The following is a 12,999-nucleotide window of genomic DNA, read 5'->3' as shown; positions in this document are numbered from 1 at the left end:
CAGACTATTAAAAGAAATGGGGGAGCAAATTGCAGGTGCATTAAGTCAGAGTTTTTCAAAGCCCTCTCTGATCTGCAATTCATCATCAGTTGTATGGTAATTTGCTTGGTACTTGAAATGATATCTTTAAAGCCTTTCAATCAACTTTTTCAGCTCTTATGAAATGCCATCTCACCCAGAGTGTTTAACTAACTCACCACAACAACCTGGGTCATGCAGTTCTTAATTCATTATCTCAGATTGATTACACTGCTTCCATCAGCTCCAGACCTGGAACCAGTACTTCAGCAAACCTCAAGATATTCAATGTTAGGTGGGGCATTAAAACCTACAATCCAATTACATAATAGGGGCCTTCCAGATATCGAAATGCTTTAAAAAAAAAAAATCACAGTAGACCAGTTCATTTCACTTTAAATATGCTGACCTTGGTGAGATTTTACTCTTGTGCCTCTCTCTTTGGCACTCACTGCTCATATATTTAAATCATTTCCAGGGTAATGTTCTCTATATGTAAAACTTTACTTTGGTCAAGTTAGCAATCAAGGTAAGGGATGTTTAGTGGAAAACTGGTGTCAGCATCAAGCTCTCTGTGCTCTGCCCTTGCAAGCTGCCTCAAACCCAGGGGCTCCTCTTCCTGCCACCAATCTATGTGACACACCTGTAAATTGCCAAATAGCACCACTTTGTGCAGTGGAGACATTTCTGTAGTATAAAGAGTTAACAGAGGGGATATGCTAATATATGACTTAGATGATGATGCATCACAATCATCAGTCAGTCATGTATTAAGACTCTCTCTAGAGAGAGAGAGATTGAAACACCAATCCTAGGAGCAACATGCCTACTCTGTAACCTGTTTAGAAATAGTAGCAGCAAAACTGAACAGTTCACATGTTTCTGCAAATCCAATAACTTTAATCGAGGTAGAAAACAAGATAATATTTATGGAAACACATCCCATCCAAGAAATTGGAAATCAAGATAAAGATGAAATTAGAGCTCCTGGGCAAAGTTGATAGTCTTAGTCCAGGCCACTGGTCAGTTACAGTGCAAGTTTAAGTCTCCGATACCACCTTTATAATCGATACTGGATTTGCTGTTAAAATATTAGGTGATCTCAACTGGCTTCAACCAATGACTCTTCATCCATCAGACATCCAACTACAAGGTCCGGGTGGCACAGAACTTCCTATTAAAGGCAGGATTATTGCTCTTCACTACAAGGGGCGGCAGAGCATTGATTTGATGTTCTCCACAATCAATGTACATCCTTAATGAGTGGCAAGGTTGACATACTTCTAGGAATCCCAGAAAAACTAGCTGATGCCCAGCATTTGAACAGCTCACTGTCTTTCAAGGGACAATCTTACGCCTTTTATTTAGAACCAGTGGAAATTCAGCCTTCAGAAGCTGAGGGAGTTTATACAATCAACAAGAAGTTCCTTTCTTTCACAGAGGCACCACCCACTAGATCCTGGATGGAGAATGAAGTTACGAATCTTTCCATTCTTCAAGACACTACGCCAGAGGTGGTGGATACAGAAGGTACTGTGGCAGGTGGTGACCATCCACATGAAGACTTGGTGGATCCGAATTGGATTTTCTTAGAAGAAAGTGATGGGGAAGAAGTCCTTGCAGCACTGAGTGATCGGTTGGAGGCTGAGGTCCTAGAGGATGAATCGCCTTTCAAAAGACGCACCAAATGAAGCCTCTGTTGTCTTTATGGAGGAGTCAGCTGCATTTCTAGTGATTATGCAGCTTTCAAATCTTTGTTCCACTGAGCCTGCCAATGCATTGCCTAGTCTACCTCTAGATGTCCATGAAGAGTCTTCCAGAGAGAAGGCCTTGCCTGAGTCAATGTCAAGAGTCCATGGAGGAGCACAATGTCAAGAGCCGATAGCATCCTTGGATGAAAGTCAATGGACACTCTCACTTCAGTCCCAGCTGAAAATCATCTTTCCTCCAGAGCTGGATGTTAGCACAGAAGCTGTGACAGAATCATTAGCACTTCTGAAGTTGCAGAATCCAATACAGCAATCTTGTCCCCATATTAATTGCATACAAGAAATCTGTCTCATTACTGAAAATGATGCTGACTGGCCTCCATATTCTCAGCAATTCTTCCCATTACCCATTGTGGTGCAACTTCGTACAGAGAGAAATGTGGTTCTCTTACCACTCCTACAAAACGCAGAGTCTTTCTGGAATATGGGGAAATTATTGCTGCTACTTTTCCTGAAAGGCTTACAGGAATTTTTTCTTTTTTTCTTAGCCCTCTAAGTTCAATGAAATCTTGGATCTTCAATGTCTTTTCACTCTTCGATGCTGCAGAGAATGATGCGGCTGTGAAAGTCTTACCTGGAGAATAAGGTCATTCCTTTTCTGAAGGTCTTTGCCAGTTTACTTTGAGGGAGCAACAAATTCCTCAAAGTCCTGAGTTTTTATCGTCTAGTCCTAGACAGTCTAAAGGTCGATGCTCTTCAGTCTTCTCTCTTGGATCAGTCTTCCACTGAAAAGTTCTCATTGTCCTTGCAGTTCAGTCATCCTGAACTCTACGCTCTGGGGCAGCAATTTAGCATCATTGCTGGTAAGATGGTGATGATGTCCCCTGAGAGGAAGAAGAGACCCCCCATGTCTCCAAGACGTCTTCCCTAAGGATCGAGAATACTATGGGAGATTGAATCCTCCAGGACTGTGACTTGGGAGGGGGAAGGGTAGGAGTGGGACAGAATCTGTAGTTCTAAAAAGCGAGTTACAGAAATGCAATATAAATAGTTGAAGACATAGTTTCATATTATTTTTGAAGACTGGATAGTATACATGGGGGGAGGTGTAGTAAAAAGGGTTAACAGATGGGATATGCTCATGTATGATGTAGATAATGATATACCACTGACTTTAGTCAGTCATGAGTTAGACTTTTGAGAGGTTGGAATCATGCCTAGGAGCAACGTGCCTAATCTGTAACTTGTTCAGAAGTAGTACTAATAAACACGTATTAAGTAGATATCAGAGTATGACTGCAGTCTGTCTACTAAGTACCATGCTTAGAGTCCACAGAGGGACCATCTCAGAACAATTTCCTACAAACTTTCTCTGATAAAAGGTCATTGACCTGAAACATTAACCTCCATGGATGCAGCCTGACCTGCTGAGCATTTCCAGCATTTTCTCCTTTTTATTTCCTGTCAACTTGTTTCTGAGAGACACTATGGAGAACCAGTGTCTAGTTCACTGCACCATCCAACTGTCTGTCCCATAATAATAGGCTAACAGTAGGTTTGCTCTGCATATCATGGGTGGGTGTTTGAACCAATCTGCGGCAATGAATATGAATGGAGGTCTGGTGATGTCACAATGCACCAACAGGGCAAATTATAGTCAGTAATGCAGGAATTCAGAAGAAGCAGTAAATAACATGTCGAAAAGTAGCTTTGCAAAACATTAGAACGAATTGAAATTCATGGAAAAATTCTTCCCAAAAGAATGAAAAAGATAAGGTCAGAAGTCAAATAGCTAAGAACTTTAATTCCAAAGAACAGGTTAAGAATTCCAATCCTATGGTTAGCTGTCATTCAGAATTGTTCTTCAGCTAGGTGAGCTCATGATTAAAGAGAATGCAGGCAAGAGATATTCCAGCTCAGAGTTAGGAAAATTTTGAAAATGTTTAATTTTTGCCATTTCAATCTGTTTTCAGGTCGTTAACTGATACACACCCTCAGCGATACAAAACAAAAATAACATTGTGATCCCTCTATTTCACACAACTCTCTTGGATGACACATTCAACGAACAGAATGTTGAGGGTAATCAATGACCATTGGTAACATTTTCAGCAGCAATTAAATTTGACCAATCTGAGCAGGCAGTTACTTCCATTCCAAAAAAGTCAGGATATACACCTAGTGTTATCACTAACCTTATTTAGTAGAAGTCCTAAAGGAGTTTCCCATAGGTTATGATGTTTCAATTTTGTGTGATATCATTTATCTATCACCTCACATTACTACCAGAGCTGTACCCACCAGGATGTCATTCTGTCAAACAAAATGCTCCCTCCGGACACAACTCCTAACTCCAGAATTGCTGAGTGCCAAGTGGAAAGTTTTCACCAGATTCACTGCACTTCACTGAAATCCCAGTGACAACACTGTGCTTATATTCTACGAAAAGTAGATATGAAGGGGATTATAAGGCTGTAACTCAGTTTTAAGATTCTGATGACTGCGCATTCTTTCAGAATGACTCCCAATGGGGAATTACATCTTTGCAAAGCCAAGCGAAATCTTCAATATTTCTCTTGCTGCAATACCAGTTTACTGGAACATATCTGCGTTTAGACGTACCCAAGAGATCAGTCTTGGAGCTCAACGTTCTGACAAAGAATCCTTATCTCTTACAGCTACGTTCCTATCCAAACAAGAACTCACCTCAATCCCTCTGTTTCTGTGCCCCCAACGCCCCCTTTTGATTCTTAACCCACAGCCTGGCAAGGTCCCAGTTGCTACACTGACCTGAAAGTTGGGCTTGCCAGTGGGAACATGCAGCGTTCCTCGGACCAGCGGGGGTGGGGTGGCCATGGCAGTGCCTGTCGAAACAGCAGGCTGGGAAGAGAACATTGGAAAGAAGCACAAATACACATGAGAAAGCTGAGGAACACAAGGGCACAAAGCAAACATATATTGCCCATTTGAAGAGATATACTGTTGTAAACACCCAGGCCAGTCAGACTGACAAACGGTTCAAGTCAGTTGTTTAAAAAATAAGCAATGCAGATAAATTCCAAACTCAGTGGACCCCTTATTACACAAATAGGGACTTCCCCCCTCACCCCCAGCCATTTCTCAGCAACATTATAGTTCCTCATCGTGAGATTTCCACCATAATGTCAACTTTCTCTGCTGTTTAGGCTTGATACAACCTCTGGTTAGTAGTCGTGAGCACTGTACCACCCAGACTCAATACAAAGATTTTTGATCTTGAGTTCATATTTTTCCAAAATTTCCTTTCCTTGAGTCAGGAGCCAAGTGCTTCCATTAATTTAATCATCTGAGAGATAACCAGAGGAGCTGGAGAAAATACAGGGCTGCTGCTGCTATGCAGCTGCCCAAAGGCAAGAGGTCCCTGGCTTTGTCTGGCTCAGGTGGGTAACCTGTTTGGTTCAAATATTAAATGGACAATGGCAACTCACTTTTGACTCTTGGATCCCACTCTGAGGATGCATATTGCCCCATGAAAAACTCTTCTTGTGCTCTGCTTGCCCCAGTGAGACCAATTTTTCTTTTAAAAATAAAAAATGACCAAAAGAATTTGTCAAGTCCATGACTCCAAACCAATGGGTGACTCACATCCAATAAACAGAAAAAAGACAAAGGTGAACAAAGATGGAGGGCAGTTAGTGGCACACTGGTCATATCACTGGAGTAGTAAGCCAGTGGCCCAGGCTAATGCTCTGCAGACATGGGTTCAGGGCAGCTGGAGGAATTTGAATTCAATTAATAAATTTGGGATTGAAACTAGCCTCAGTAAAAACCTACCTGGTTCCCTAATGCCTTTTAGGGGAGGAAACCTGTCATTCTTACCTGATCTAGCCTACATGTAACTCCAGACCACAGAGCAATGTGGTTGACTCTTAGCTGCCTTCTGAAATGGCCAAGCAAGCCATTCAGTTCAAGGGAAATTAGGGATGGGCAACAAATACTGGCCTTGCCAGTGACGCTCACATCCCATAAAAAAGGAAAGAAAAGGGTTACATCAATACCACCCCACCCACTAGATGGTGCATTCTCCTCTATTAGCCTATCCAACCACACTAGTGATTATTGATTCAGGGCAGTGAAGGAAACAGTTTTAAAAACAAACACTGACCAATTTCAGGAGCAGGTAGGTTATGTGTGAAACATCTGCCAATCAAATATCTTTCAGGAGATCATGACACTCACGAGGTATCATGAGGAAAATTCATCTTTATCCACTCCCAATACATCGCCCTAACTTTCTTCACTCAGGAGCTGGCACCTTAAAGGGATCACTAAAAAAAGCTGAGTGTATTTACAACCACTTTAAACCTCACTGGGACAGCGGAAAACAGCGGAAAATTCAAACAAGATTGGGCAGTGTTAAGAAAGTGTTAGCGAAAGGTGAAACTTTTAAATTGCATTGCTTGCACAATCCACATTTATTGGCTACTTTCATAATAACCGGGCCATAAAACAGCGATTGATAAAGGTTATGGTTTTAGAACAAGATATCTCTTCAAACATTTCATATGCAGCCTAAGCAAGTCATGGCAAGGTTCATAAGATAACATAGCTGACACAGGGAAAGAACCAAGTTGAGCAACTTAACCATTTGAACAGAGTGCCCCCTGGGGCTTTTACAATAGGCATTCCACCACATCACATGCAAAACTTGTGTTTCCTGCAAGATTCCCAGGCATTGAATTTCCCATCTCTCTTTCTTTTCTCCAGCTCTCTACCTTTTCTCTTCACTGCTCTTCTGAAAACACAGTCTCTTGCTGAGGTGCAGGTTATAAGGGGCAGTAGGGGGGTGAGATGCATGCAGCAGTAATTTGTAAAGAGAGAGAGCCTGGACAGCCAGAATTGCCATGCTGCACAGTATTACAATCAGCCCAAACCTGTTCTCAGCTCGGTTTGTGGAGTGAAATGATAAGGGCAGAAATAAGGAGTGGGAGCCTTGGTCAATTGTCTCCTACTCAAGGTTAGGGGCACTAAGGCCAATTGCAGAACCACACCTCCCCACCCCTCCACCCAATCAATGCCACTCCAGCTTGCATCCCACACCGTCAATGCCACTCCAGCTGAGATCAGCTAACTGAACTGAGGCCAGAAACCGATTGCAGGACTTTCTCATCTATACAGAGAGCCACATACTACCCTTAATAACAAACAATGAAGAGAGTGGCTGCATTTTATTTTAAAGACAGTGATTTTTGAGCAATAGATTTTAGTTAGGCAAGAGTATTAAGGATTACAGAATCAAGATGGGTTGATGGAGTTAAGATGCAGATCAGCCATAATCTAACAATACTGGACAGGCTTGAGGGCAGACTGTCCTCCCTCCTGTTTCTATGTTCTCACTGTGTAGTAATCCATCATGTGCTGATCTGATTGGTATAAAGCAGCTGCAGCACTTGGCTTTGGCTGCTAGGGGGCAGCTAGTCACCACATTAAAATAAATGCCAACAATTTCTAATATGGCCTTCTGAATCTTGAATCAAATCAGATGGAATAATCAACCCCAGAACTTGATCGAGGAAATATTCTAAACTAAGCATCATAGAAATCTCTGCAAGTGCTTCAAACTCAAAATAATAAAGAATTTTCTTCTGTAGTACAAAGATATACTTGTATTTTTTAATTAGTCTGCAGCAACAGGTTAGAACTGAAACAAAAGACAAGACTCCAGATTCTGGAAATGCATTTTAGATCAATAGTCAGCAATGAGGCAGGATGGAGGAATACTATCATTGTTTCAAACTCATTAACAGGCCATGCATGGCCCTACTCAGCCCTGTTTAAGGGTGGTCGATTAAACAGAGCTTCCAGAATCCATTCCACCACACAGGTTATGGTTGTAAAAGATACAGTAACTGTTTATTCACCCTCCCCAAAAATCAGTCATAGGTTCCCCTATTCAAAATGGAATGCTTTTTGGTGGAATTAATGTGAAACAAGTTTTGAATTTTTTTGTGGCTTCAAGTGTTAATGCAGGCACCACATGCTTCCAGATATTCAACCAAGGAAAAGTATCACAATCACACTGGATCCTGTTCCTAACTTATCTCCATGTACACCTTCCATCAGAAATCATTGGACAGCCATCAAAGGGACTAGGGAGTGGGTGGGGTGGGGGAAGAGAACCCCGGGTTGATTTTCCGGTGTCTGGTCCACAATTGAACATAATGCATTTAGGGACGTGGAGGATAACTGCAGTGACTATCTTGAGATCTGCTAACTCCCGGTGATATTTAAAGTCAAGCGTTACATTACAGTTAACAATTACATCTCACGTGAAATACAAATGAGAGAGTGGAGGATCCAAGTGTAGAAGCCTCCAGTCAACAAATCAAGACTGAAATTCAAGACAAAATAGGTGAGCTCCCAATGTTTTTAAACCTAGTCAAAAAAGGAAATACACGAGGCAGGTGGGGAGAAGAGATGGGTGAAGTGGGGTGAGTCACTCTCCTAACAAAGTTTCATTAAACAAAATCCACCCTCAAGTATTTGAGCCTTTCAAAAGGAAATTGGATCATTATCTGAAAAGGAAACATTTGCAAGGCTATAGAGAAAGGCAGAGGATGACATTGGTGAATTGCTGAATTGCCCCCTTTCAGATGGCCAGCACAGAAAACAGGCTGAATAGGTTCCTCCTGTGCTATAACAATTTTATGATTCTTTATGCATCTTGCTTGCTAGCCAGTTACCTATATTACCTAGCATTACAAAGAATGTACAGCACAGAAACAGGCCATTTGGTCCAGGCCTGTCTGTGTTAGAGTTTATACTATACATGGGTCTCCTCCCATTCTATCTGTCTCATTGCAGTCTTTCAGCATGTCTTTGTTCCCTTTTCTACCATCATCTTGTCTAGTTTTCTTCTGAAAGCATCTAAGCTATTTGCTGTAAAATGAGCTCCACATTTGTGGAATCCATGTAAAGCTACTCCAGGTACTTTGAGCCATTCTAAATGGCTGAGTTTTAATTTTTTTGATGGTTTGTGATGTATTAACAAATATTTCCATTGCATTTATTGAGAAAATTGAAAAAAAACATGGCACTGAGTGGTAGGGTGGGGGTGGTGGGGGGTGGGGGTGGTGTCTGTGTGTGTGTGTGTGTGTGTGTTTGTGTGTGTGTGTGCGCTGATTGCACGAGAGACCAGGACAACAGTACCGATTACCTTCGGGATGGTGGCTTCCTTTTGAATTTGGCTCTGTCGAAGTTTCTTAAGCAGGACAAGTTTGGCCTCCTCCAGCCTTAGCTCTTCCTTTAACTGCTTGATCATTCTCTCTCGCTCCTCTGGTGTGCTTTTCTGAAAGGAAGTATTACTTATAAAATAAAGTCTGCCAATTTTCTCCCACTGCCCAACAGGAGTTGGCCAATTTGTCCAAGCAGCCAATCTTCACGTGCAAACCTAGGCATTCATTGTCAATGGGCTAGACCACCATGGCACCATTACAGAACCCAATCGGATCCACGTAAGTACGATTTCCAGTGAGGTTCACTTGATCGTGATTAGGATCTAAGCCTTCCTTTAGGCTAGGGTAAACAGTGTCGGTTGCAAAACAGTCTCCTAAAGTCACCTTGGTGGACATCAGCTAATTAAACAAAATGTTTTGTGGGGAAATCTAATGATGCCTTGTCTGTGTGTTTTTTTTATACACTTCCACTTTATTTCCTTGCAGCATATGATATTCCTAGCTAGAAATATGACTTTCTCTTTTATTGCGTCAGTGTCTGGCCTCTGATCAATAACTGCTCACAGAAGCACCGCTGGAAATAGAACAACACCGTTATTCTCAGTCCACTTATGGTGCAATAGCTTCTCCTGAAGCCAGCAAATTGTGCTGGGATATGTTTTCACAGGCACCAGGCAGCCTTTAGTCACTCTCTCAAGAGCAGATTCATGCGGAAGTTTCTGGGCCAGTTTTAGCAAACTATTTGGGTGCTGGGGCATCGCGGGTGCTTGCTCCCATCCAATTCAATTTCCAGTCGATGTGTGTTTTCCAGAACGGGGCATTTTATGGCAATCAGGAGTGGAATCCCCTGTCACTAATCAAGGACACCAAAGCCAACCATAACAACCAGATTCAAAGCAGCCCAGTACAGGCCAGGAACTGAATGAAAGAAGTAGGCTCTTTAATTTAAAAAAAAAATGTACATTTTACTAGAGAATGTCAAAGGAAAGGGAAACAAGGCTCTTGAGCAAAATTATTTTAATTTGGACAGGGGCGACAACAGAAGCAGGAACGAGAGGTAAAGATGACTGTTCATAAGCTAATTTAAGGAGTGTTTCTAAAAGTAAATTATGAAATGGAAATGGCTAGCTACAAAGTGTTTTCTCCAGTCAGCCTTTGTAGCAGGTGCTGCATTCAGAAAAGAACTGGGATATTATGTATAATCCCATGAATGGAACAGGAATAAGAGTAAAGCTACATTTGTTCCAAAATTCTAGCCATGTTTTAAAGAAAAAATGGAATCAGCTAGAACAAGGAAGCAAGCACAGAATTATAAAGCAAAGAGGCCACTTGGCCCATCATATCTTTGTTTTTTGAAATTGCTTTTAAATTCATCCCAGATATATGCAGATACAATAAAGATAATTGTGCATAAACGCTAGCTTATAAAAATAAAATTAAACTGAAGTCACTGGCTTTGATGAATGTCTGTCTCACCATAATATCGTCTGTATTTGCATTCCTTCCTGGATCTTTTGAGAGCCCGTTCATCCTCGGACTTGAAGGTTCGTTGTCAGAAAGGATGATGATATCTGGAGATGGGGCACGCTTTCCCTTTTTCATTTCACTGCAAGAGATTGGACGAGAGGCTGAACAAGGCAATAGAGGGGGTTGAAAATGAAACGGCCTAAACTTTGAAGTCTTCAGCTAGCGAGTACAATTTTCTGTCTCATTCCAACAGAATCTAAGATTTCCCCCGTTACCTTTACAAGTACACCCTTCTAGCTCACAATTTACAGCACAGACAAAGGCCAGTTGGCCCAACTGGTCTGTGCCAGTGTTTGTGCTCCATATTAGCCTCCTCCCACTCTACTTAATCTAACTCCATCAGCATACCTTCTTTTCCTTTCTCTCACTTGTATACTTATCCAGCTTTCCCTTTAAAGGGCATTTGAACCATTCAGCTCAACAACTACTTGTGGTAGTGAGTTCCACATTCTCACCACTTGCTTGGTAATGAAGTTGCTCCTAAATTTCTTACAGGATTTACTTAATCTTCATGGTTTGATGATCCTCTGTCTCAACAGCCCAGGGAGCTGCTTCTGCAACACCTGCCTAAATATGTCTCATCACCTGTGCCCACAAACATAGCCACATTTATTTGTTTTTCGGATTGCTGTTGTGGGGAGGTGGGGGAGAAAGAGTGTAGAGGTTGGGAAAAGAGAGGAGCAGGGGATGATAAGAAGTGATTCTCCACACAGACCTAATCACAGGTGTAGAGAGCAATTGGGCCTTTTCTTTGTTGATCCTTGCTTTATTTCACTTCTTTTTTGAAAACAGTACGAGCTCTGACAGGCTGTGTAAACTTCCCTGTCTCATTCCCAGAAACAGCAGCTGCCAAAATGTGCACTTTATAATCTGACTGTTCACACAAACATCAACAGTCATGGGAGAGATTGATCACTGGGGAGGAGGGAGGATTGTATGGGAGAGGATGCATTACCTGAAGTCCCCTTGGAGATTTGTGCAACTTTGGCCCTGCATTTCTCATTGCCCCACATTGCAAAGTCAGCAGATGACAATTACTATAGTAAGGACTGTTCTTAATATTTTTGAAAAGCAACTGTCCTTGAAAGTTAAGAACTGGTCCTGGTGCATCTCAACAAGTCACAGGACTTTTATCAATTGCTGCGTGAAATGAATAAAGTTTTATGTTAACAGCATGTTCACAGAGCTCTTGAATGCTGTGGCACATCTATTTTCTGCTGTTCTCTGCATACACTGCTTAATCAACAGGCTCTGGCAGGGATGATGCCACTCATCAGCTAACAGACAGCATCCTTGCATCTAAGTGACTGGGAACCAACTTCCTGTATGTTAATTGGCCCCAGAAAAAAGTTATCACATGACTTAGGTATTTCCCTTCCTCTGTCACATGACCAACCCCAGTGAAACCCATGGCAACAGCCGGCTGAAACTGGTCTGTGACACATTGCCTTCATTTTGTGAAGGGAGGTAGGGTTCAGGTACTGAAACAAAATGGAGCCCATCGAACAGGCAGAAAAAGCAACCCTGGTAAGACAAAGAGCAGGCTTCCAACAGCTCAGCCGTCACTCCTTCACAGGCTTTAGTTTGAGAGGCTCGGTGTAAATGTAAGGCAATGCTTGAAATGTACACAAAAATACTTTTTAAAGCCTTTTTTTTAAATAAAGTCCGAACATGAAAGTTTCAAAAATTTCTTTGGAACTCTTGATTAATCCAATGCAACCATTTTACACACAAGAAAGTTTACAGAAATATGATGTACTGTTACAAGAGAAGATCTCTCAACTTGCTCATGTCTGAGGGTGGGAGCACAAATATAAAATTGCTTCCAATTTTTGAAACACGGGCACATTTATCTCAGCATTAAATTTTGGGTTAAGCTGAACCATTGATGGGTTTGTGACAGCTTGACCTTTCCGAGGGACTGAGGCAGCCCCTGAAACCTTTAGGTACTTGATCAAGACTTAGTGTTCATCAAATAGTGAGGAAAGTCGGCAAGGGGCAGCTTCTGGACATGGTCTGATATTTGGTCTTTGATGTAACACTGAGCAAACTGAACTCCTGAACTTGATGTTACTGGCTGGAAACACTGGAGAGCAACTCAGGGAACCCAAACATGGTTTTATATGCTGAGGTTTGGGATAATGTTTCAAGTTACTAATTCATTTTATTAAATAAGGTGATTGAGAATATAACATGTAGAACCTGCACATCAATGTAGATGTCTTTTTTGACTCTGTAGTACCTACAACGCACAATTCAGGAGTATGATGAATACTCTACATTTGCCTGGATGAGTTTGAAACCAAGAAGGGCGAAAGCAGCCTGCTCGATGGGCACCTTATTCACTAGCCTAAACATTCAGCTGTGCTGCCAAGGCTTCTTCGGCAGCACTTTCTAAAACTCCACCACCAAAAAGAACAAGGGCAGCAGATACATAGGAGCATCTTCACCTACAAGTTCCCCTCCGAAGTACCATCCTGAAACTCCCTATCTAATGGCATGGCGGGGGTACCTTCATCAACTACCATTTT

General features: G+C 41.8%; 1 protein-coding gene across 10 annotated transcripts in view; it reads right to left on the bottom strand.

Annotated features, from left to right (window-relative positions):
• The window catches only part of gatad2ab (GATA zinc finger domain containing 2Ab), a 125,807-nt gene that overhangs the window by 16,971 nt on the left and 95,837 nt on the right, over positions 1-12,999 (bottom strand). For 5 of the 10 annotated variants that reach the window (XM_041204343.1, XM_041204340.1, XM_041204341.1 and 2 more), the window contains exons 4-6: positions 10,418-10,547; positions 8,923-9,054; positions 4,518-4,607 (exon numbers count right to left, since the gene is read on the bottom strand). In XM_041204343.1, the coding sequence (XP_041060277.1) occupies positions 4,518-4,607; positions 8,923-9,054; positions 10,418-10,547 (352 nt within the window). The remainder of the gene's footprint in view (positions 1-4,517; positions 4,608-8,922; positions 9,055-10,417; positions 10,548-12,999) is intronic. The other 5 variants (XM_041204342.1, XM_041204350.1, XM_041204346.1 and 2 more) reach the window with 3 other exon arrangements.

This window comes from Carcharodon carcharias, chromosome 14 (assembly GCF_017639515.1).
Source record: "Carcharodon carcharias isolate sCarCar2 chromosome 14, sCarCar2.pri, whole genome shotgun sequence".
In the NCBI taxonomy this organism is placed as follows: Eukaryota; Metazoa; Chordata; class Chondrichthyes; order Lamniformes; family Lamnidae; genus Carcharodon; species Carcharodon carcharias.
Note: the sequence above shows the minus strand (reverse complement) of the source record. Positions and strands in the feature narration are given on the sequence as shown.